Source organism: Pseudorasbora parva, chromosome 7 (assembly GCF_024679245.1).
Source record: "Pseudorasbora parva isolate DD20220531a chromosome 7, ASM2467924v1, whole genome shotgun sequence".
In the NCBI taxonomy this organism is placed as follows: Eukaryota; Metazoa; Chordata; class Actinopteri; order Cypriniformes; family Gobionidae; genus Pseudorasbora; species Pseudorasbora parva.
Genome location: NC_090178.1, coordinates 8,715,332 through 8,741,211, shown reverse-complemented (window position 1 = coordinate 8,741,211; position 25,880 = coordinate 8,715,332). Strand labels below are relative to the sequence as shown.

Here is a 25,880-nt window from a genome sequence, read left to right as displayed (position 1 = left end):
AGTTCAAATGAACTGTTCACTCATCGTGTAACTTCAGAACCCAGCAAAGGCATGAGATATAAATAGCCTACCGTAGTAGCCTACTCCGATATGATTATCGTATTCATATTCGAATGGTATTTACATGGTTAATTGTGATGTGAATCTAAATGGGATTATATTACATCCAATTTACAGGCATACACACAGTGCATTTGGATCGATCTACACTGGTAAACGCGCACACACATACGCGCGCGCGCTCTCTTCACCGCCCCCTTCTCTCTATCTCTCTTTCTCTCTCTCCCTTCGTTCTCTTCTTCTTCATCACTCTTGTTTTGCGCGTGTGTGATATGTGATGCGATATACGGGCTGTAATCATTCCAATGGCTCTAGTCGAGCATGGACGATGATTTTGTTTCGATTTGTCCATTCGCATTACGGGAATATCGCTCCAGCGTCGACGCAGTCCATGAGCACAAGAGGGGTTTTTGCCTTCCTTTGACTGCTGAAGGATATTTTCGCATGTCGAGAGACTGATGAGACACTGAGAGCACGTTCAATGCCGTTGGAACATGTCATATGTTCCCTTTCAAGGTAAGAAGACTCGTCACATTTCTGCTGCATCCTCCGTGTTCCTCCCTCAGCGTCCTCCTGCGCTAGAGTACCACTGCTGCTGATGCTCTCAGTGATGCAGGTGGAGGACTGCTGTCATTTTATCACTCCAAGTCAGGAAGCTTCTGTGTGCTCGTGAGGGTTAGAGACCCCTCTGCCCTTTACAACGTTTTACAATCTGTTTAAGCACCTGCAAACCGTGCAGGGTCTCTATCCCGCTGCATGGCAGCTCACTGGTTAGTGTAATTATATTGAATTGTGTATATGAAATGTCTCAGATGCTCACTACAAGCAAAATATCCTTTCATTTGGATACTTTTTGTGTTTGTATGAGTTTTGTGAAGTACCTGACTGGGATGTCACTGCATGCTTTAGGGGAAAAAGCTTATTAGGTTGCATCTGTGATCCTCAGGTGCATCAATATTTTAAGTCACTTAATAGTTTTTTTTAAAAAAGCGTATTGCTGTTGAGTGAGGAGCACTGATCATTCATGCTTATTTTTCTGTGCATGCAATATTATTAGTCATTGATCTTTTGTGAGGCGTCAACTTCATCAGACTTATATTTTGATGTTTTGTCTTTTGCTGAATGTAAAATTATGTTAGTTTGGCTCTAGTATTTGAGCGCAGCTGGTTATGTTTTTGTGGACATAGCATAAATGGTTGCTTTGGTTATATTGATTGATGAAAAATGAAGGATGACTTACTGGGTTGAGAAGTAACTTACCCAATGACTGACCTCCGTCAGTTCAAAGTCAAAGCATGGAAACTGATTTTGAGAGTATAATGCGCCTGAGTTCCACCTAAGCTGTTTTCAATTTGTTTTGCAAAGAGGCTTTTCTAATGGGAATTTTCTTCTAATGTTTGTTCCATTAGGGAGAATAATTGTTTTGCAGTTTTGGAACGAGTTCAACAGTGTAAGTCGACTATGGTCAGCATCTAAAGAAATGCATCACATAAGTCGGTAACACTTTATTTTGATAAATTTGAACATTCTGTTGACTATAAGTAACTTTATACAACTATGTCAATTTATTCTAACCCTAACCCTACCAATCTACTAATACTCTACTACAGGGGAGTGTGTGTGTGTGTGTGTGTGTGTGTGTGTGTGGGGGGGGGGGGGGGGGTTCTTCTGTCCTGCCCTACGTAGCCTATAGTCACTAATTGAGATCCGATGGTAAGCTGTCAAATGAGAGATGTCTTCAAGTTTGAAGAACTTTGTATAAGTCCGGGCATCAAAACCGAAAACAGGGTAGCAAGAGAGAAAACTGGCCAACTAATACTCACTCAGTTCTTTGAAAAGAAAGGTATTTATTTACGGAGCTTCCTTTATTGTAGCCTAATGTTAGCTTTAGTTGCGTAGTCAACCACTTTTCTTCATCAACATTTTGAATTATGTACTCTTCTGTATGGCCATAAATAAGAGAGTATTAAAGGGTTACTTCAACGATTAGCATATGGCTTTGTATCAGTAGAAACCCTGGAGTATATTCAAATGATTGATAATTGACGATATTTGCGTCATCGAAGGAATTTTGGCCAAAGGCTAAAGACTACAGCCAGCAGAGGTAGCCATTTCCCCATGTTTTACACCCACGCATGGGGGATGGGGAATCACACTCACAGCCAAGGGGGTAATCGGGCACTCGGAAAGCGTTCCACCCATAGGGGCGGCCATTGCTAACCAAGCCATCACCTGTTAGCATCCTATTGACTCCCATTCATTTTTAAGTCACTTTGACAGTGAATAACTTTACATCTGAGGCGATTAAAGACTCCATTTGTCCATGGTTTATTTCTAAAGAAACACGACAATGCATAAAAGGCTCCGTTACCTTGTATCTTACACTATCGCCCCGTAGAAGCTGTTTTTGTAAAAATAGGCTAACGATTGCGTCATAACCAATGCGACTCTGTCACACAGTTGAGAAATTACCGTATAGACCTGAGGAGACGCTCGCAGGCAATCTTTTACTGTCTATGAGACAGTCGGGGGGACGTGGAGACATAAAGTCTGATAAAGTCAAGGGGGAAGAATGAGGAGAAGCCCATAGTGAGCCAAAAGCAATGGGAGAAAATATTTAAAGAACGTGATTCAGATTTAACTTTCCACAACTACTAGAAGACCTACAGCTGTCAGACAGGTTGCTCACGTCACATCTACGTCGTCAAGCTCAGTCTGAGCCTGCGCAGTTCGCTCAGTCATCAGGAAGTGAGTGCTCCTTTACTGACATCACTTTCCGCCGTTGAAGTCAATGGAATAGCTCTGTCCATTTCTTTTACTGTCTATGCTCACAGCTCAGCTAGCAGCTACAGGCATTCATGTAAACGGAGCTATGCTGAGCAAATTGTAAGTGTTTTAACTTCTCAAATACATTTTTATGAAAGTTAAGCTTCCAAAGGCATGAACTGAAAATGCGCCAGTCTGAACACGCGGTGTGAATTTATGCCGCGAGCGCGGTCGCGATTACCTCAGCTCTCATCACGAGAGCTCATTCAGCTCATTCATCACGGTCAATGTAATCTGACTCCTTCAGCGTTAGTGCTTTGACACTCGTGTGGCGATTCACTCATTATATTGAACAGACACGTTCAGTATTTAATTGTAGTGTCTGTTCTCCAACTCAGTCACAGTGATTCAGTAGTGGTGGCCTCACAGGGCAGCAAAGCATCCTGGGAATTGTTGTCGTTCATCCCCATGAGACAAAAATACATTTTCTGTCTAGAAAGCACCAAATTCAAAAATAATTTCACATTTCTACTACATAAATGACTACATTAAATACAGATTCTGAAGTACTGAAGTGCTGAAGTACTACCCCTTTAAATTGTTTCCACTGCTGAGGGAAAAAATCCAAGTGATCGCGCCGGCACCTTGCGCACTCATACTATGTCAGTTCTAGCACTGCCAATTTGACATCCCAGCCTGTTGTTCATTATCAAAAATAAAATAGAGTCAAACAAACATGTAAAAAGGTCTGCGGGCTTTATGCTCACAGCTGCTGACAAAGATTTTGGATCGCTAGGTTGGCTTGTATGTTTGATGTGGAATGGTTGCGGTAAGGGGCCTAACCTCATATCATACTTTGCTAGCTGTGGCCCTGCTCTACTGACCCTGCAACGTTACTTATAGTCAACAGAATGTGTTAAAGGGACCATCAAAATAAATTAAAACCTAATAGTCTAAATCTCCTAAAAGCCTCATAATGTGAATGTTATACCAACTATAATGTTAATGTGAAAACTTCTGCTGCCTGTTATTAATGTCTAAAGACATATTTCAATGATAATCAGAATCCATCCTGCTTTAAAGAGATTGAGTATTTAATGTGTCAGACTGACAAAACTGTATAAAATAAACAGAAAAATATTGTGCACTGGTGTGGACGCTAATAAAGTTAGTTATAGTTATCTTTCTTGGTGTGAATGGGTTTAAAGCGATAGTTCACCCCAAAATGAAATTCTGTCATTACTAAAACACCCTCTTATCGTTCCAAACCTGTAAGACTTTTGTTCATCTTCTGAGCACAAATGATGTTACGCAGTACATTTGTGCTTCCGCAAGACCCAGTGAGGTTCATTCTAGTGTTATGGTGTCACGTTTGAGCTTACACAAGAACCAATGAGGTTTATTCTTGTATTATGAAGCACGTTTGGGCTTCCTCAAGAACTAATGAGGTTCATTCTATTGTGTTGCGCAGCACGTTTAAGCTTCCACAAGAACCAATGAGGTTCATTCTCATGTTACGCATCACGTTTGAGTTTCTGCAAAAACCAGTGAGGTTCATTCTCATGTTACGCATCACGTTTGAGTTTCTGCAAAAACCAATGAGGTTCATTCTCATGTTGCGCATCACGTTTGAGCTTCAGCAAGAACCAATGAGGTTTATTTTCATGTTACGCATCACGTTTGAGCTTCTGCAAGAACCAATGAGGTTCATTCTCATGTTACGCATCACGTTTGAGTTTCTGCAAGAACCAATGAGGTTCATTCTCATGTTACGCATCACCTTTGAGCTTCAGCAAAAACCAATGAGGTTCATTCTCATGTTACGCATCACGTTTGAGTTTCTGCAAGAACCAATGAGGTTTATTTTCATGTTACGCATCACGTTTGAGCTTCAGCAAGAACCAATGAGTTTCATTCTCATGTTACGCATCACGTTTGAGCTTCAGCAAGAACCAATGAGGTTCATTCTCATGTTACGCATCACGTTTGAGCTTCAGCAAAAACCAATGAGGTTTATTTTCATGTTACGCATCACGTTTGAGCTTCTGCAAGAACCAATGAGGTTCGTTCTTATGTTACGCATCACGTTTGAGCTTCAGCAAGAACCAATAAGGTTCATTCTCATGTTACGCATCACGTTTGAGTTTCTGGAGGAACCAATGAGGTTCATTGTCATGTTATGCATCACGTTTGAGTTTCTGGAAGAACCAATGAGGTTCATTCTCATGTTACGCATCATGTTTGAGCTTCTGGAAGAACCAATGAGGTTCATTGTCATGTTATGCATCACGTTTGAGATTCTGCAAGAGCCTGTGAGGTTCATTCTCATGTTACGCATCACGTTTGAGATTCCTTGAGGTGTGTTCTTGCCTGTCAAACAGGTTCAGTTGAGTTTCTGTTTATGTACGCAGCTCAATGTTTATATGTGAATAAAAGTCAACATTAAATCTTTACATCATATAAAGCTTATTTTCATTATTGAGTCTCTTATGACAATTTGGACTAAACAGCTCAAATAGTTTTACTTTTTAAAGTGTCAAAGTGATAGTTGTGTAGCTGTCAGCAGAGGGACCGAAAGCTTTCAGATTTCATCAAAAAAAATTTGTGTTCTGAATATTTTTGGTTGACCTATCCCTTTAAGTGTGGTCAGTTAAGTCTAATGTAGCTTGACATTTGACCATCTGCCCAAATTTTTTTTTTTTGTGTGTGTGTGTGCATCGAATGTGCTTTCAGAATGTGATATCAGCAATAAATTATAACACGTGTTCAAAAAATTCTTAGATAGTTGTAGACCAATTTAAACAGTGTATTACATGCACACTTCCATGGTAACCCAAACAACCCTTTTTGTCTTTAAGTACTTTTTCAGATTGAGGAAGTTCTTACCAGTTTTGTGTGCGATATGCAGCAGGCTTTGAGTTGACAGCCTCTGAGTAGGACTATAGTCAAAGTTCATCTGCCTTTTTTTTAAAAAAATGTATTTGCATTCTCATTAGCATAGTCATGATATTGGGCCGAGACCTCATGAATAAACATACAGTGCCTTGCGAAAGTATTCGGCCCCCTTGAACTTTGCGACCTTTTGCCACATTTCAGGCTTCAAACATAAAGATATAAAACTGTAATTTTTTTGTGAAGAATCAACAACTAATGGGACACAATCATGAAGTGGAATGACATTTATTGGATATTTTAAACTTTTTTAACAAATCAAAAACTGAAAAATTGGGCGTGCAAAATTTTCCCTTTACTTTCAGTGCAGCAAACTCTCTCCAGAAGTTCAGTGAGGATCTCTGAATGATCCAATGTTGACCTAAATGACTAATGATGATAAATAGAATCCACCTGTGGGTAATCAAGTCTCCGTATAAATGCACCTGCACTGTGATAGTCTCCGAGGTCCGTTTAAAGCGCAGAGAGCATCATGAAGAACAAGGAACACACCAGGCAGGTCCGAGATACTGTTGTGGAGAAGTTTAAAGTCGGATTTGGATACAAAAAGATTTCCCAAGCTTTAAACATCCCAAGGAGCACTGTGCAAGCGATAATATTGAAATGGAAGGAGTATCAGACCACTGCAAATCTACCAAGACCTGGCTGTCCCTCTAAACTTTCAGCTCATACAAGGAGAAGACTGATCAGAGATGCAGCCAAGAGGCCCATGATCACTCTGGACGAACTGCAGAGATCTACAGCTGAGGTGGGTGACTCTGTCCATAGGACAACAATCATTCGTATACTGCACAATTCTGGCCTTTATGGAAGAGTGGCAAGAAGAAAGCCATTTCTTAAAGATATCCCTAAAAAAAAGTGTTGTTTAAAGTTTGCCACAAGCCACCTGGGAGACACACCAAACATGTGGAAGACCTGAGACTGGGACGGAGATTTGTCTTCCAACAAGTCAATGATCCATAACATAAAGCAAAATCTACAATGGAGTGGTTGAAAAATAAACATATCCAGGTGTTAGAATGGCCAAGTCAAAGTCGAGACCTGAATCCAATCGAGAATCTGTGGAAAGAACTGAAAACTGCTGTTCACAAACGCTCTCCATCCAACCTCACTGAGCTCGAGCTGTTCTGCAAGGAGGAATGGGCAAAAATGTTCAGCTCTCGATGTGCAAAACTGATCGAGACACACCCCAAGCGACTTACAGCTGTAATCGCAGCAAAAGGTGGCGCTACAAACTATTAACTTAAGGGGGCCGAATAATTTTGCATGCCTAATTTTTCAGTTTTTGATTTGTTAAAAAAGTTTGAAATATCCAATAAATGTCATTCCACTTCATGATTGTGTCCCATTAGTTGTTGATTCTTCACAAAAAATTACAGTTTCATATCTTTATGTTTGAAGCCTGAAATGTCGCAAAAGGTCGCAAAGTTCAAGGGGGCCGAATACTGTCGCAAGGCACTGTATAAGATGTAGAGCTTATTATGCATTTTGTCATTGTTAGCTATGTTTCCATCCAAAGTTGTGAATTTAATGTATGCGCAAATTTGGAATATCACATAAACATTTGCGAATAAAGCAACCCTTCCATCCAGTGAGTTGAAAAGGACAAAATCATCACTTCTTGATAAACTGCTGATAAATATCACATAAAAAATGGAAATTGATGCAGTAGGAGAAGCCACTGTATATTAAACATTTTGTATATAATATATTACTCCTCAGTGCGCGCCGATGAAACGCAATAAACACGCTCATGTAAACTTGCTTTCTGAGGCGGATGCCTGCTGTTTGGGAACACACTCCTGTAAGACAGTTCTGGGAGGTAATTAAACTGAAACACTTTGACCACAGACTTAGCTCAGGCATTTCAGATGCTGTGCAACAAGATCGGCCCGCTGGTTGGTCTAGTTATGCCATCCCATCACAAAGTCACATGTCTTTTTTGATGCACATCAAGGAATTTATTTGGTAAATGGTTTCCGTTGTAGTTTATGCACATGCTTTCTAATCAGATAAAAAATGTATCCGACTCAGTTGAGTTTTGTTTGTGCATTTTTAGAATTTATGAGCATCTTAGCGTTTCCGTCCAGCATTTTTTATGTGATATCCCAAAATAACCTTCATAAGTTCACACTTACAAATAAGTCAGATAAAAAAAAGGCATGCGTATTTGGTGTGCCGTCCGAAGAGAGTGCTCTGAGCTCGGTATTTGGCCCGAATCCAGAGTACTCCTCCTGTAGTCCTGGCTGTGGTAGGAACATGCCAAGAGTGAGGAGTCAGGGTGGTGGAGGGATGCTGAAAAACTGTTGAGAAATCTAGGTGAGTCGACATTGTGTGTGATGTGTATGTGTATGTGTATGTGTATGTGTGTATGTGTATGTGTGTATATATATATATATATATATATATATATATATATATATATATATATATATATATATATATATATATATATATATATATATATATATATATATATATATATGTGTGTGTGTGTGTGTGTCACACTGTGGTTTATCAATCTTCTATTGGTATTCACATGATATGAGTTCACAGGTCAGAGTTCACCAAACTTGAACTTTAGAACACAGCAAAATGAAAAACGTATTCGCTTGAGCTTGCGTTTCCTTTTGCGCATTTGCATGCACATGAATGGAAGTCAATGGAATGAAAAGTGTAGCGTGACCTTAAAGGCATTGTAGGCAATTTGTTCCTGAAACATTTTTTTATGCTGGTTGAAAGTCTCTTCACATCCTGATAGCAATCACTAAGATAAGTGGTCTAAATGTATTTGTGTCATCCAATCATAGTATTTGGTCCGAAAGCAATGATACAATGTCCTACCTTCCTGTCAATGCATGCGTTTTCATTCCTCAGCTCACCTGCTCGCGCAGACGTCATCAGCGCGTTTCATGCTATGCAGTTAGACAGACTTCCGTCACCAAGCACCGCAACCGAAACAGCACCCACCGTTTACAGTTCCTCCTAAACCCAAATAACCAGCTTATGCTATGTTCACGCAATAACTCAATCAATCAATCAACTTTATTTGTATAGCGCTTTTACAATCACGATTGTGTCAAAGCAGCTTCACAGTGTCAAACAGGATAATATTGAGACAAAATTAGATTTGGCTGTACAGTCGTACTGGAGAAAACAGTGATGTTATCAGATTATTTTAATTTATCATATAGCGACAATGTTGGCATATCAGTATAACTACTGTAATTTGGAAGAGATGGAAACCTGTGATGTTATACTTGGAGCAGTTTGTGACTCTAATTGATGCGTTTCAATGGCAACACTATCAATGCCGAAATGAATCTGCAGAAGTCAGATGGTACAGGTTAGAGCTCTTTAAGTTGTTTATGTTCATTATTCTTGTACTGTTATGTGCTTTGAGACATGAGGTAGTTTAACGCCGTCTCTCATGAGCTCCCTGCTGTACGCGTTCATGTGTTTTGAAGGAGGCGTGGCTTTAGAGACGCTCTAAAGGGAGAGAGAGATCTCATGCTTTCAAAGCTAACTTGCTATAGCTAGCCGCTCTGACATTTGCCTGCCATACCTTTAAAGGGGGGGGGGGGGGTGAAACACTCAGTTTCAGTCAATCTCATGTCAATCTTGAGTACCTATAGAGTAGTATTGCATCCTTCATATCTCAGAAAAGTGCTACACATAGCTAGTGACTCCACGTACCCCATAAAGTGCATGGGAGACTCAAATCAAATAGTTTTGCCGTAGCATTTGGCGTAAGCTAACTACACAATACTATAATAAGCAATATAATAAAATACTGGGTTAAATAAGTGCCATTTCATTTAGATTCTGTCAGAATATTGAAATATATATTGAGAATATGACTTTAAATGCTGGTTAGGTAGTTTTTGGTAGAGAGGTTTGGTAGCCTTCAGTTTTTGGAAGAGAGCTTCTGACTCACTCTGACCGGAGCAGGGCAGAATAAATCACTGTACTCCTGGGTTTTAATATTCTCACCGGACCATATAAGAGGCCTGGAAGATGTTCCCTTATTATAAAGTCAGCTTTATAGTAATTCAATTATACTCAAATGTTTAGCCTACAGCTTGACTTAACAGGCTTTTGTAGAAAAGATGATCTCCCTATTTTGATTGGTTTTTAACTATTCATGTTGCCAGAAGGTCATAGGGCCAGAAAACCTAAAGCCAAAGTCAGAATAAGGTGTTCATAAGAGACATTACATCCATCAGTCATTTCAATAGTAAAAGTTTTAATAAGGGTTTTTATACCTACCATTCAAAAGTTTAGGGGTGTGTACGTTTTTTTCTTTTTTGAAAAATATATATTTTTTATTCAGCCTGGATTCATTAAATTGATGAATAAAGACAATTATTGTGCTAGAAAAGACTCTTTCAAATAAAAGCGGTTCTCTCTTTCTAATTATATCCTGAAAAACATGTATCACAATTTCTATTTTTAACACTGATAATATATATATATATATATATATATATATATATATATATATATATATATATATATATATATATATATATATATATATATATATATATATATATATATATATATATATATGAAATCAGCTTATTAGAATGATTTCTGAAAGATCATGTGACACTGAGGACTGGAGTAATGATGCTGAAAATCCAATTATTTATTTATTTATTTCCAGAAAAATACACTGCCATTCAAACGTTTTTAATCTGTAAGAAACATTTGTGATTATTATAGATTTTGAAAACAGCTGTGTAAAACATTTTTTCAGGATTCTTTAATGAATAGAAAATTTTAAATAACAGCATTTATTTTAAATAGAATCTTTTGCAGCATTTATATATATCTTTACTGTCACTTTTGATCAATTTAAAGGGGGGGTGAAACACTCAGTTTCAGTCAATCTCATGTCAATCTTGAGTACCTATAGAGTAGTATTGCATCCTTCATATCTCTCCAAAAAGTCTTTAGTTTTATTATATTTATAAAAGAAATATAGGCTGTACCGAGTCTTTCCAGAAAAAAACGAGCGCCGAGGCGTATATCGTGTGGGCGGAGCTAAAGAATGACAAGCGCGCAAAGCGGTGACGTCCTCAAGCGTGAAGAAGCCCATGGCTATCGATCAGATTCAGCTAATAGATATATGATCCAGAATCAGATCTGGAGGCTGAAATAAATTGAACAGGAGAAACAGCAACAGCAGGACGTCCGTCTCTGTGGTATGTACTGTATTTAGTGGCCTGTCAACATTTGTGTGTGTTTACTCGCAGTTTATGAGGACATGATTCGGTTTATGGACTATTGTATGCGACTAAACCTTAGCAGTAGCAAGCAAAACGGTTTTGCACGTCAGACTAGTGTAACGTTATACATAGAACAACAATGGAGTAACCGTTAGCGCATCTGAATGACGAAGTACGCGATCGTGTCGTTTACTGATGTTTACTCACGCGACGATAGCCAACAGCACAGACATTTGAAGCAGATTTACTCACCAGCTGCTTCCAAAGGAGGACTGAACCTTTATCGCTGGGACCGCTCCGTCAAAAACACACTTCTTTGGTATGATTTGGTGAAGTCCTGTGACAGCAGTGAATGGTGGACTTTAAACTTCTCTTCCACAAAGTGGTGGAGAGCCACTTTGCGACGCGACTGAAGCGATTTTGTGAAGCTTTCCGTCATTTCTGCGTTCAAATTGGTTCAAATGCAGCGCTGCCTTCCCGGAATGCTGTGCTGAAGCGTTGAAGTCGCTTGATGTCACCCATAGGAATAAAGAGAAGCGCGGCGCGGACTATAATGACATAAGTGTTCACGGACGAGTGGATCTGCAGCTGAGAGCAGTGTTTATGGGCGTGCATTTCCTCTCCTGCTTCTCTCCTACCGGGAGAAGAGCCCGTACGGCCCATACAAGGACCTTCCGATCTATTAACGTCAAGTCGACCCATACTCGAAAAAAAACTCTCCGAAACTTGTGAGAAACCGGAAGGAGTATTTTTGACACAGAAATACTCCATCAAAGTCCCCCCCTCCAAAAAAATAAAAATAATAATAATTCTTGCTGACACAAAACGTTCTATGTCCGATAGAATTGTTTATAAAAATGTGTAACTATTGATAAAATAAAATGCAGCCTTGATGAGCATTAAAGACATCTTTCAAAAACTTTTGAATGGTATGCACATAAACAGCAGCTACAGTTTGTGATAATTTCATATTTTCAGCTGTAAGCGGAACATGCTAATTAGTGTTTTTTGCTAAGACAAGCATCATTTTTATTATTGCTCATACTCAAGGGATTTGAACAAACCCCTAACCTTATTAAATTTGGCTGTGGAACTCGTCCTGAGTATTTCATGAGATCGGTGAGAAGAGGTGTACTAGAGGAAGAGATATTACTTTTTGTGAAGCTCAATCACTAACATACTTTTACGCATAGACTATAGACCATGGCAAGCTAGAATATCATTGAGGGGGTGCAACCATATAGTAACTTGCTAAAAACCACTCAGAAAACCTTAGCAACTGCATAGCAGTGACGTGGCAACCACCCACAACAGCCTAGCATGGGAAAACACCACTCACACAAATGTAAAAATCTACTTGGTGACATTGTCTTAATATAGTTAGACATGAAACTGTATCCAGATGCTTTTTTTGCCCCGTCAACAATGTTTCTCAATGAATCAGATGTCATTAAATTTCTTGCATTGTGTTACGTTATAACCTGTTAGCATTCTTTCCCCCTCTTCACTGTAAACTAAAAAAGAAAGAAAGAAATTTAAAGTTTAAATAAGCAGAACTTTCAGATTTTGTACTCATACATTTTAATTGTGCGTAACTTAAAATATTTGAGTAAGCTCATTCATACAGAACATGTAAAATAGTTCTAGTAGTGGAAACTTGGCTATCCTTAAAGGTACAATATGTACGTTTTTTGTCGCCAGAGATCACATTTTCAAAACAGTAACAAACGCAAAGCTTGATGATGCTGAAGGAGAATAGAACGATAGATGTCTTTTTCACCATCCAGAGATGTATGAAATGCATGAATCACGAATGAGGCAATAGTTTTTGTATTACCGGTACGTTTGATAACACTATTTTTTTAGGAACGTGAAATGTAATGCTATATTAGCCTGTTACTAATAATATGAATATTTTTCAAATGATTTGGTGGGTTAATGCTGCACAGTTTTACATGTTTAAAACAAACATACTAAATTTGAACAATACATATGCATAAAATATATCGCACTGTGCAAGTTGTTTTTGAATATTTTATTACAAAAATCTTACATATTGTGCTTTTAACTTATAGTATCTCAATAAATGCTTGCTAATTGGTAACAATGCTTTGATAGAATAGCATAGCACTTGCTGAATGATTACAGCAATATTAAACATTTAATTGTAGCGGGTTCGTTGATGGAAAGGAGGCGGGAACTGGCGAACATTCAAAAAACTTTTTTAATTTCAAAATAAATAAACAAAACGAAAGTAAACCACGGGCAGCCCCTCACAGGCGACTGCCCGCACACACACAGCAGACCTGGCGACTCCTCCTCTCCCTCTCGGAAGGCAGCCACCCCACCTCGACCCAGGGGCATGGCAGCAAGCTCTCTGTCCCACCTTCCTCGCTCCAGCACCAACGCCTCGGGCAGCCCTCGCAGTCTTCATTTATCCGCGCTGCCCGACCTCCTCAGCACCGCGATCCCCTTCAGCAGTGAAGGCTCTTCGACAGCATGTCCCTCCTTCCTCTCGGGTTTCAGCACCAGTGTAACGGGTTTGTTGATGGAAGGAAGGAGGCGGGAACCGGCGAACATTCAACAAACATTTTTAATTTCAAAATAAATAAACAAAACGAAAGTAAACCGCCGGCAGCCCCTCACGGACGACTGCCCGCACACACACAACAGATTGTAAACAAAACATAACATAACATAAAATCCAGGCCTGGTCCTCTCTCGTCTTTCGCTGCCTTCGCTCCTCCTTTTATGCTCCCGTCACTTGGCCGCGAGACTCATTACCACCCGTCACCGGCCCGCTCTCGCCCACCACCATCACCAATGGGAACAGGCACCGCGTCAAAGAACGCAGGCTGCCGAAGTATATTTTAGGCTTTTTAGCGTTTACTCTTCCTTTTGAATCTCAAAGCATGCTGGGAAATAGAAATTCCAGTGCAGTTTCAGTCAAATTTTAGTTTGTCTAAATTAAACGAGACAAGTTCTTAAAACTCAAAAAAAGGAAACCATTCCAATTACTTAAAATGTGTTTTATGAACTCAATAGACAAAGAAATATTTATGACAGTTCAGTTTGAACTAATTTGTTTAATTTGAGTGGGCTCTACTTAAACCAATTAATGATTTTAAACATTAGGGTTTACAGTGCAGCGTTAAGCAAGCTATTTTTCCACTACTAAAAAACCTTGCAATGGAAATATACCATGGATGTTAAATGTTCTTAAAGGAACACTGAAGTCAAATTAGATGAGTGTAACTAAAATTAGAATACAGGCATTTATATAACAGAAGAACACAAACTGCAGTGACAAACAGTATCATTTAATTAAATATTTCACTTCAAAAGAGAGTGTAGAAATTTTGATCAGTGAATCAATTAGGATGAATCGAACAGATTCACTAAAATGTTTCAAATTTGTTATTACTGTATATGACATACTTGATGGAAAATCAGTTTGTTTCTAGAAAGGCTATATTATGAAAATAAGCTACTCTCTTTATGTGTTATAAAAAGGATATCTTTGTAGAAATTATTATTTCTTAGTGTGAAGAACATTTCAATAATTCAAAGAACCCTTTGCACAATGGAAAATAAAGACGTTTTATTGGCATCAGTGATTCCATGAAGAACCTTTAACACTCATGGAACCTTTTCATTGCACAAAATGTTCTGTCACACAAAGGTAACCTCAAATGGTGAGGAAAACAAGCTCTAAAATTTAGCTTATTTAACCAATTAACTCAGGAACAGAACAAGCAAGTAAATATGCGACAAGAACTGACAATAAACAGAAGGAAACACAGAGCTTAAATACATTAAACAAATCAATCAACGAAATGAACATCAGGCACAAACCATAATCAAACAATGAGTAACCTAGGAGATTGACTAGAAGCAAAGGAAACCGAAAACGGAGCAAAAACCCGGATAAAAACAGATAAAACTGGACATAATTTTCCACATAATAGTGGAAAATGTTCTTCACACTAAGAACTGCTCATTGAAAGTTTGTTTGGGTAACTAACTTTTTTTTCTTTTGGAACCATCACCTTTATTTTTATGGAGTCACGCTACTGAAAAATGTCCATTGTTAATAGTGTTAGTACTAGCATCCCTACTTTTATAGTTCTTCTCACTGGTCTTTACATAATGTAGGCCTGCTATATGACTAATACCTTGAACTTTTTTCCATTAACTAGCCTGCGAGGGATTTGAACTTTTCCTCTGTGTCAAATTACATGCTGATGTAGCAGCTTATGATATAATTGCGTAGAAATTAATATGAAACCTACACAGTGGCACCTTACACAGCGACGCTATTCGTGCCGCGTGATGCCAGTGGATGCGAGTCCATCCGTTAGTTCTCACTCGAGACGGCCATCAGTGAGTGAGAGTTATATTTAAAGCCTTTTATACCGAGAGCACCGGCCAGCTGACACTAACTACAGCTGTGCCTCAGCAACTTTTAGTGAGTCTTTGGGGAAGATAAACGGACCATCCGCTCTCAATTCTCCAGACACAAAAACATGACGAACAGAATTTAGCATTTCACTATGTACTGTAGCTTTTCAGACGTTTTTTTGGGTGTTTTTCTCTTGCTTTCTGACAGAGTGTAAGGCCTAAAACATACACAATACAAGTATGTGTATGCAAATGCTAGCTAGGCTATATATATATTGTAATTAATTGCCAACAAAAGCACACGCATTATTTGTTTGTAGATGCCACTTGGTGTACATCAGTCAGGCAAAACATTATGACCACTGAAAGGTGACGTGAATAACACTGATGATTATCTCTTCATCACAGCACCTGTTAGTAGGTGGGATTTATTAGGCAGCAAGTGAAAATGTTGTCTTCAAAGTGATGTGTTAGAAGCAGGAAAAATGGGCAAGCATAAGGATTTAAGAGTTTGACAAGGGCCAAATAGTGATGGCTAGAAGACTGGGTCAGAGCATCTCCAAAACTGCGGCACTTGTGCGGTGTTCCTGTTCTGCAGTGGTAGAAAGCGCCAACAGTGGGCACGTGAGCATCAGAATTGGACCACAGAGCAATGCAAGAAGGTGGTCTGGTCTGATGAATCACGTCTTCTTTGACATCATGTGGATGGTCGGGTGCGTGTGTGTGTGGCTTACCTGAGGAACACATGACACCAGGGTGCACTGTGGGAAGGAGGCAAGCCAGCATAGGCAGTATGATGCTTTGGGCAATATTCTGCTGGGAAACCTTGGGTCCTGCCATCCATGTGGATGTTACTTTGACACGTATCACCTACCTAAGCATTGTTGTAGACCATGTACACTCTTTCATAGAAACGGTATTCCCTGGTGTCTGTGGCCTCTTTCAGCAGGATAATGCGCCTTGACACAAAGAAAAAATGATTCAGGAATGGTTTGAGGTCCAGAATGAGTTTGAGGCGTTGACTTGGCCTCCAAATTCCCCAGATCTCAATTCAATTGAGCATTTGTGGGATGTGTTGATCCATGAAGGCCTGCCTCGCAAATTGCAGGACTTAAAGGATCTGCTGCTAACATCTTGGTGCCAGACCACAAAACATCTTTAGGAGTCTAGTGGAGTCCATGCCTCAACGGATCAGGACTGTTTTAGCAACAAAAGAGGGAACAACACAATATTAGGAATATGTCATAATGTTATGCCTGAACGGTGTATAATGCAATGACATTTAGGCATCATATATGTGGATTAGGTTTCCAAAATCATTAGTTTTTTTTGCATCTGAAGGAATTCAAAGCAGCAGATACTTTTTAAATCATTCATTTTTTGCAGTCTTAGTTCCAGTGATGAGTATTAGCACAGAGAGACAGATAACAGATGCAGTAGGTAGGTGGAGTGCGGCAGACTGCCTGTCTCAGGACTTCACGGCTCACGCTCTCGCTTACTGATGCAGTGATAAAGAATGAAGCTTACTGTAATTGACTGTAATCAACTCTACACATACACACACAGCCAGAGCAATATAGAGCCAATGGACCCTGCCACAGAAGCCCACCATACTGGCATTTCATTACTGCACATTTATGAGACTGGTTATGACTGGTTATGAAACTGTTTAATGTGTGTGCGTTCCTTCATAATATGTATGCAATGATAGTGTTTGCAGTGTTTTGAATATGTAAAACAGCACATTCATAGTAAGGAACTTGTTCATAAAATATAAATATGTATTTTTTAAGACCTGCTTGTAACTGTGTGAAAAACAAATGTTATAAAGACAGCACATTTAAGTATTAAACAATTAGCATTAGTTATTAAAGCAAAATAAGTCAAATAATTTCTACCTTAACCTGAAGCTTTCATTTCCATTCAAATGCATTTATGTACAGTGCTTAAAAATGTATTAAAATACTAAGAAATATAAATTTTATTATATATATATATATATATATATATATATATATATATATATATATATATATATATATATATATAAATACTATATATTAAAATACTAAGAAATATTAATTTTATATTAATATATATATATATTTATATATATATATATATATATATATATATACTGTAAAAAATGTTTATTGGTTAAACTTAAAACAGTAAGTAACCTGGTTGCCTTAAAATTTTGAGTTTATTGAAATAAAAAATTTGAGTTGATACAATGAAGGAAATTTGTTTAATAAATAGAAACTTAAAATATTATTGTATCTGAACCACATAAAAGATTTGATAAATCATGAAAATAGCACTATTTGGCATGTTTCACTGCGTCATCAGAAATAAAACACACAATTACCCAATATGCTTACAAAATCTTTTAATAATATTTTAATAAAGGTTGTCAAATCTCAAAAAATGTTCATTGTATTAACTCAAAATTTAAATTTCAATGAACTCAAAATTTTAAGGCAACCAGGTAACTTTTTTGCTAAATAATTTTTTACAATGATATATATATATATATATATATATATATATATATATATATATATATATATATATATATATATATATATATATATATAATATAATATTTTTCACAAAACTGTATGTGGCTCACAATAGAATAAAAAAACATTTCATGTTATAATGGCATGTAAATAATATTACATTATTAGCATTTATGTTGCAATTGTACTAAAGCCAAATTAAATTATTAAATTATTATATGGATTTAAGTTTTATGTACAGTTAAAGGTAATCGTATCGATTATATAATATAATAATCCTGTTGAGAAACATTTTCATTTGTATTAAGTTTATTTGTGCAGTGCTTAGAAATAAGTATATATTAACTTAAAATATTTAGAAATATTTATTATAAAAAGTTTAATTTACTTTTTACTTAATTTACTTAAGTAAATAATAAGTACTAATAAGTTTTATTTGTTTAATTTACAATATTAAATTTACAATATTAAAACCATCGCTCACAATAGAATAAAAAAACAAAAACAAAAAGTTGATGTTATAAAAGCATGTAAATAATATAAAATTATTGGCATTTATATTGCAAATGTACTAAAGCTAAAATAAATTATTAAATTATTATTAGGAAAAAATTTCATCTATGGTTAAATGTTATCCTGATGAGAAACATGTCAAAGAGTATATCAAATATATATATATTAATTTATTATAAAATAATGTATTATATTTTTCAGAATTGTATGTATATTTGTTTCATTTATTAAAAATATGGCTCACAACAGAATGAAAAGTTTGATTTAATGTTAGAACATTTAATGTATTTTTAGATATGTAAACATTTTCATTTCCCTTTTTTCTACATCACTTAGAAGTAATTAAGAAATATATTTGAAATGAATTCTAATTTATTGAGGTATCATTTATGCCGCTTGTGTAAACGAGTTACATGAAGGTTTTTTTTTCAAATCACTAACCCAAAGTATATATAATCGATTATAAGAGTGATGCTTTTAATCTTGAAGAGTAAAATTGTGTGCTTTTAAAGGATCTGAATAAATAAAGCTTATGGGAATCGCACATTAATATTGCAGGGATACATTAGTGCAGTGATCGAGCGCTGTATCCACAGAGGTGAATTTCTTTTATAGACTCGTATGGCTCTAATTCATGTCAAATTTCCATATTTTCATCAAAACACTCAGGTGCTTTGGGAGTGGAAAGATATTAGAAACATTCATTATCCTTTGAATATTATCTTAAGGAATTAATCAAATCTGTAGCCATAAGGGTTTCTACAGAGTCTGTTTGAAATGACAGTGCAGTCAAACGTGTTTTTTTCAGTATTACTGAGATTGAGTGAATTCTATTCCTGTAATATTTGAAATAATGTATATTGCATTGTCTATTTGCATTTCGACCACAATTGAGTAAGTTTGAGTTTGTTTCCATACAGCTGTTCCTGTAAATAGCGCATGCATGAGGTTCTGTTTAAAACGACTAATGTGATGCCTTTAAATGAGTTTAGGAAAGATAATAAGCATGTAAGATCCATCAGTGAAGCGCCGGGGCTCTTTGCACAGACTGTTCTTTTGCACGTCTGCAGCTCTGCATGTAAAAATGGTTTGATATTGAGGTTTTTCTCCTCACGCTTTCATGTACGATTTTCATTCATGTTTTCAGCTTTCTGTTGTTTCTCCGATACACTAGAACAACCGGTGCCGGTTCAAGTAGTGCTTTGTTCTCTGGTTCCACCCGGCATGCTTTTCTCCAGATGTGACATTCTTACTTATGGGGCTTGCAAAATGAAGGGTTTTGTATTGGCTAACATTTCTTTGAAGGATGTCATTTAAAGGCAGCTCTTTTCCACACAGTGACCGTTTTTTGAGACCACAACTGTCAAGCTACAAAAAGGCTAAGTTCCATATTTAAAGTCTTCTGAGCCATACAATAGCAGGCCGAAATTTACGCAATTATTCACTGACGTTCAAAGGATTTGACATCAAATTTTGTTTGAGAAAATGGCATGAAGTAACAACATCTGGCAGCAGAGCTTATGACTGTTTAGTGGCCTTCTCTTGAAAGCTCTTGTTTGAGATTGAAGCGAGATACAGTGGAGGGCACGTGTCTATTCCAGTTACTGCAACTCAACATGGCAGTAACCCTTGAGGTTGTGCTTGCGTTTTTGCTTCTCATGTAACACCCTGACATCCCTCCCTTGAGTGGAAGCTACGCTGTGTGAAGCTGCTTTCACAAACTAGTTGACTAGTCAAGGGATTTTCACACTGTATAGTGTCAAGGACCACCCAATAAAATGATTGCCTTTTAAAAGGCTGCTTTCATAAAATATAAAAGTAGCTATATATTTTAAGACCCATTACTGTGTTAGAAAAAGACTATATTAAAAAGACATGTTTAAATAACAAATAACAGCAATTTTGTCATAAAAGCTAAACGGATCTAGTTTTTATTATGTGAAATATATTCTGTACTGTTAGTTATAGGGGCTAAATTAGAGGGGGAAATGTTACATATACAAGAGTCCCTAATACATTTATATTAGATTGAACTTAACATTTCCCCCTCTAATTACATGCTTATATATATATATATATATATATATATATATATATATATATATATATATATATACACACACACTCACCTAAAGGATTATTAGGAACACCATACTAATGTCTGACCCCATTTCGCCTTCGGAATTGCCTTAATTATACTTGGCATTGATTCAACAATTCTTTAGAAATGTTGGCCCATATTGATAGGATAGCATCTTGCAGTTGATGGAGATTTGTGGGATGCACATCCAGGGCACAAAGCTCCCGTTCCACCACATCCCAAAGATGCTCTATTGGGTTGAGATCTGATGACTGTGGGGGCCATTTTAGTACAGTGAACTCATTGTCATCAAGAAACCAATTTGACATGATTTGAGCTTTGTGACATGGTGCATTATCCTGCTGGAAGTAGCCATCAGAGGATGGGAATATGGTGATTATAAAGGGATGGACATGGTCAGTAACAATGCTCGTTTAAATGCCACAAATGCAATGTGGCATTTAAACGAGAACCAATTGGCACTAAGGGGCCTAAAGTGTGCCAAGAAAACATCCCCCACACCATTACACCACCACCACCAGCCTGCACAGTGGCAACAAGGATACCTCAAATACCTAAAATAGACCTGCCCGTCTGGCACCAACAACCATACCACACTCTCAAAATTGCTTAAATCAGCTTTCTTTCTCATTCTGACATTCAGTTTGGAGTTCAGGAGATTGTCTTGACCAGGACCACACCCCTAAATGCATTGAAGCAACTGCCATGTGATTGGTTGATTATATAATTGCATTAATGAGAAATTGAACAGGTGTTCCTAATAATCCTTTAGGTGAGTGTACACACACACACACACACACACACACACACACACACACACACACACACACACACACACACACACACACACACACACACAAATTCCCTATAACATTAATTACATGTGGTATTATCAGTAGGTTTGATTAGAAAAGTAGAAGTAGAAGAGAAAATAGGGTGAATTCAGGGTGATTGGGGCACTTTTTCCAAGTCATCTTAATTGCAAAACGTGTCCCAATCACCCTGAATTCACCCTAAATAAGTTTTTTAGATGTAAATATTACATTAAATATTAAGCAGATTTGTTTTTATTTGTATGGTTAAAACTATGATCGTCTATAGAAAAAAGTAATGTACAAATAATCTCATGATTTCCGAATTATGATTGGAACAGTTAGTTAACTGTTTGAAATTTTTAAGTTGTGTCCTTTTCCATTATTGCCATTGCATTACGCATTTTTGACCGTATTTTGCATTGAGCTTTGTGTTTTTAAGTCACCATAGCAAGTTAAAAATAGTTATATTTTCAAAATGGATTCTGAAGCATCCAGCAGTTTTTAAAAACCTGCACTTCCTAAGAGACGTATCGGATTGGGGTGAACCAGAAACCAGTTTATTGCAGAGCTTGCTGAGACAGATCATTCAGGCAACCCAAAGACTTTTACACATCAATTCAGCGCAGTCAGTATAAGAGTTCAAAACAGATGTTGCTTCTTTGCCCTTTTATAAGTACCTGTAAATCCATTTATGAGAAAAGCTTTTTTTTGAGTTTTGTCTTTAAACGGTTCCCACGTGGAGCTGTGAAGTCTTTGTGGGATAAAGCTGGAAAGCAGCTCTTGAAGGTGAGCTTTAGAAATGAGTTTGATGAAGGAGTCTGTTGTGTGAATTTTAATATCAGCCTGCGTTCGCTCCCCACTGACAGCGCATTAGAGTCGTGTAGCTGTAAGCTGTCTTCTGCACGACTCCGGGTTCATTTTCACGCTGGCTTACAGCCCTTTTGCAGGATGACCCAGGTTTAGCCGGAGAGGATATCTGCATTACGTTACTTATATGCAATAACATGCTCCACACACGCGCGCTGTCCCTATTAAACCTTTTTTTTTTCCTCTTCCCTGCCCCTCACACTCGGTTTAACTGCATTTCACGCTCTCGGACCACATTTTATGCTCATAATCTGCTGCACTCAATGTCCTCGGCCTGTAGATCAGTGAGCATCCAGGCTTCTGCTGTATAGGCCACCTGCTCATCTCTGTCTGGGACCGAAAGTGTGACCGGGACAGGCCGGCACACACTGACACACACAGATCGGGCAGGTAAACACACGCTGTGTTGCATGAAAAGTGGGCCAGCACGTGCCTGTGTCTCTGCTGTTTTGTGTCCTCACTGGACCTCTCACTGGGTCTCTTCAATACACTGAAAAAAACTGGTTGGATTTACTTTATAAATAGTTCAGTCAGAAATTCCCAAATACAAAGAAATGGCGAGTAATATACAAACTTGATTCCGCCACAAAATTTAAAAACAAAACTTTTTTTTTTCCAAATTGTGAGATATAAACTTGCAAGTAAACTGCATTTCGAGATATAATCACAATTCTAAGAAATGGGAAAGATCGCGATAAAACAGTTATAATTGCACGATATAAATTTGCAGTTCTGAGAAAGTCAAAATTGCAAGAAAAAATGTCATAATTGCTCGATATAAACTCACAATTGCAAGAAAATTCAGAAATTGTGAGATATAAACGTGCAATTCTGAGAAATAGCCAAAATTGCAATTAAAATTCTGAATAGCGAGATATAAACTTGCAACTACAATATATAAACATGCTATTCGACTGAGAAATAGTCAAAATCGTGAGAAAAAAGTCATTGCAAGATATAAACTCACACTTGTAAGTTGTAAACTTGCAACTCTTATTAATAAATTCAAAACTGCAAGAAAACATAGATATAAGAGAGAGATATAAACTCTCAGAGAGGTTGGCATGGTAATGGATATGGCAATGTTAATGTATTTGGTCTTGGCTGAATAGATCTGCTATGCTGCTGTAGAGTAAGTACCGAGACCTGCTACTGCCAATACATTCACAGACACACTGCTGCTGCACATATAACACATGAAATAACCTCCGTAGCAGATCTATACAGGTGGAGCTGGGGAAGGTGGAGGGCTGCTGATAGCACTGCTAACAGCAAACAATGCCTAATATTTGAATGTTGTGCAGCAAACTCATTGGCTGCTGATGCCACAGCAACTAATCAGCTGCACTATGTAGATTAGAATGATAGCTAACAAATTGAGTTTAGGACCTATCAAGCCTGCAGGATCTAGAGTTTCATGACAGAACTTTTTATTTGCAATTGTGAGAAGAAAATGTCAGAATTGCTAGATATAAAGTCAATTTCAGGAGAAAAAAGTGGGCTCACAATTACGACTTTTTTTCATTGCAATTGCAAGAAATGTAAACTCAATTGCAAGAAAAAATAATTAGAAAAGTCACAAAAAAGTTAAAAAGTCGCAATTGCCTTTTACATTTTATTATTCAGTTGCGAAAAAAGATTCCATAAGTAACACATTGGAAAGTAGAAAGACTAGTACTTAGTAAAAATAGTACTTTCTTGCAGTGATGGGAATAACAGCGTTATATATAAACGGCGTTACTAACGGAGTTTATTTTTTCTGTAATGAGTAGCTAATCAAACGAATTACGGTTTCCCTCGTTACAACGCTGTTACCGTTACTGAGAAAAAAATGCGGCGTTACTATAATTGAGCTCACTGAAGCGGTTTTCATTCGAACAGCCTAGCTCACTGCCAGCGGACCTGCAGCTGTGTGTGTGTGTGGTGTGTGTGTGTGTGTGTAAGACACACACACTGAGGTGAAAGGTAAGAATGTTTATGTAACGTGCAACTTTTGCCCAGGAATAAAGTGTCTCCACGTCGGTGAACGCATTTGATAACGTGAGCTGCACTACCAAAGGAGGAGACAGAGCCACAACTTTAAATTAACCAAAACTAGGTTTCTCTTCACCGCAAACTCTTATTACCCAGACAGAATTGAACAAAATATCTAGATATATAGTTGAGGACATGCTGCCGTTTTCGGCAGTTGAGTCAGATTCTTTCCGGGCAATCATTGAGAAAATACCCACGAGAGAGTGGGTAAGCCCGCCCTACAAACAAGACTTGAGAGCACTTCTTGTTAAACTATTTACTTTTGTGAGGAAGAAAATACTTCAAGCAGGCTACAGTATGTCTACCAGTTGTGTGACAGTTTAAGAATTTTTATTTGCACTACAAAGAGTCTAGGCTATGTAAATAAGGCTAATATATATTTTTTATTATTATTTTCTATTTTTGGTAGACTTTTATTAAGGAGCATAATTTATTTTTAGATTTTTTTGATGGCCAGTTGGGGTCTGTGCAATAAATATTACAGTTCTAAACAATCTATTTGTTTTATTTTTCCACTACTGACATTTACAATAATGTGTTGGATTGATAGTGTCTTTTACATTGTCCCACAGCAACATTAAAATAGTGTAGATTAGGGTGCTTTCACACCTGCCTCATTTAGTTCGGTTGAATCGTACTAGAGTTCGTTTCCCTCTTTGGTGCGGTTCGTTTGGTCAGGTCTGAAAGCAGCAATCGCACTCGGGTGCGCACCAAAAGCGGACCAAACAAGCGTACCGAGACCTCCTTGAAGAGGTGGTCTCGGTACGTTTTCAAACGAACTCTGGAGCGGTTTGTTTGTGGTGAGAACGTGATCCGACCTCGAACAGAACCAACTGCAAAAGTACTGATCATTTTTGGACTGAACCAGCTGCCGTAGTTAGCTGCGCTGACATTGTGTGCATGATATTATTACCTGATAGATAGTTGGCAATATTTTCGGAAGATGAGCATGTCAAGAGTTAATAATTAATGCACGTCTCCTCTTGAAGTGACGAGCGATGCGTGGTCGCCGTCTGCAGTGCATTAGAACGTTGTTTTCACGTCGCAGCCGCGCTTCATTATAAAGGTATTTGCATACTGTGGTAAATACACACAGTGTAGTAGATTATGGCCAGGGACAAAACTGGCCTGCGCAGTCGTCTCTTCATAGTGTTATAGTTTGCTGGCTTTGCCTCAGTCTTCTGTTGGAATTTTCCCACACGTAAATTCTGACCAATCGAAAAGCAGTTTAGGAAATACGCCATGGCCAATGAGTGATGTGGATGTTGTCACGTGCTTGCGTTTTGGTTCGTTTCAACTGGTTCGGACCAAAGCAATCAGTGTGGTGTGAAAAAGAACCAAAAAAGCTGAAAAATGCAACAATGTATAATTGTTTGCCCTTAACTAGAGAACTAGAGATGTGAAAGTTAGATGTTATTATAAAACTTAGTGTACAAAGTTTTATAATAATAATAATTTATTCTATTTAGTGTCCATTTAATTCATTTAACGTTTAATATTGGGGGCATCCAAGTTATTTTACATATTTGAAAAAAGTTACAAACAGTCTGTTCTACTCATTTCAACTGACTTGTGAAAACTGGTTTAAAAAAATCTAAATTCTATGACTTAAAGC

At 37.6% G+C, this 25,880-nt stretch overlaps 1 protein-coding gene across 1 annotated transcript in view; it reads left to right on the top strand.

Moving 5' to 3' along the window:
• The first annotated feature begins 252 nt into the window (after positions 1–252).
• The window catches only part of syngap1b (synaptic Ras GTPase activating protein 1b), a 203,012-nt gene continuing 177,384 nt past the window's right edge, over positions 253–25,880 (top strand). The window contains 1 exon segment of the mRNA XM_067447984.1: positions 253–576. Within this exon segment, the coding sequence (XP_067304085.1) occupies positions 555–576 (22 nt within the window). The 5' untranslated portion in view covers positions 253–554.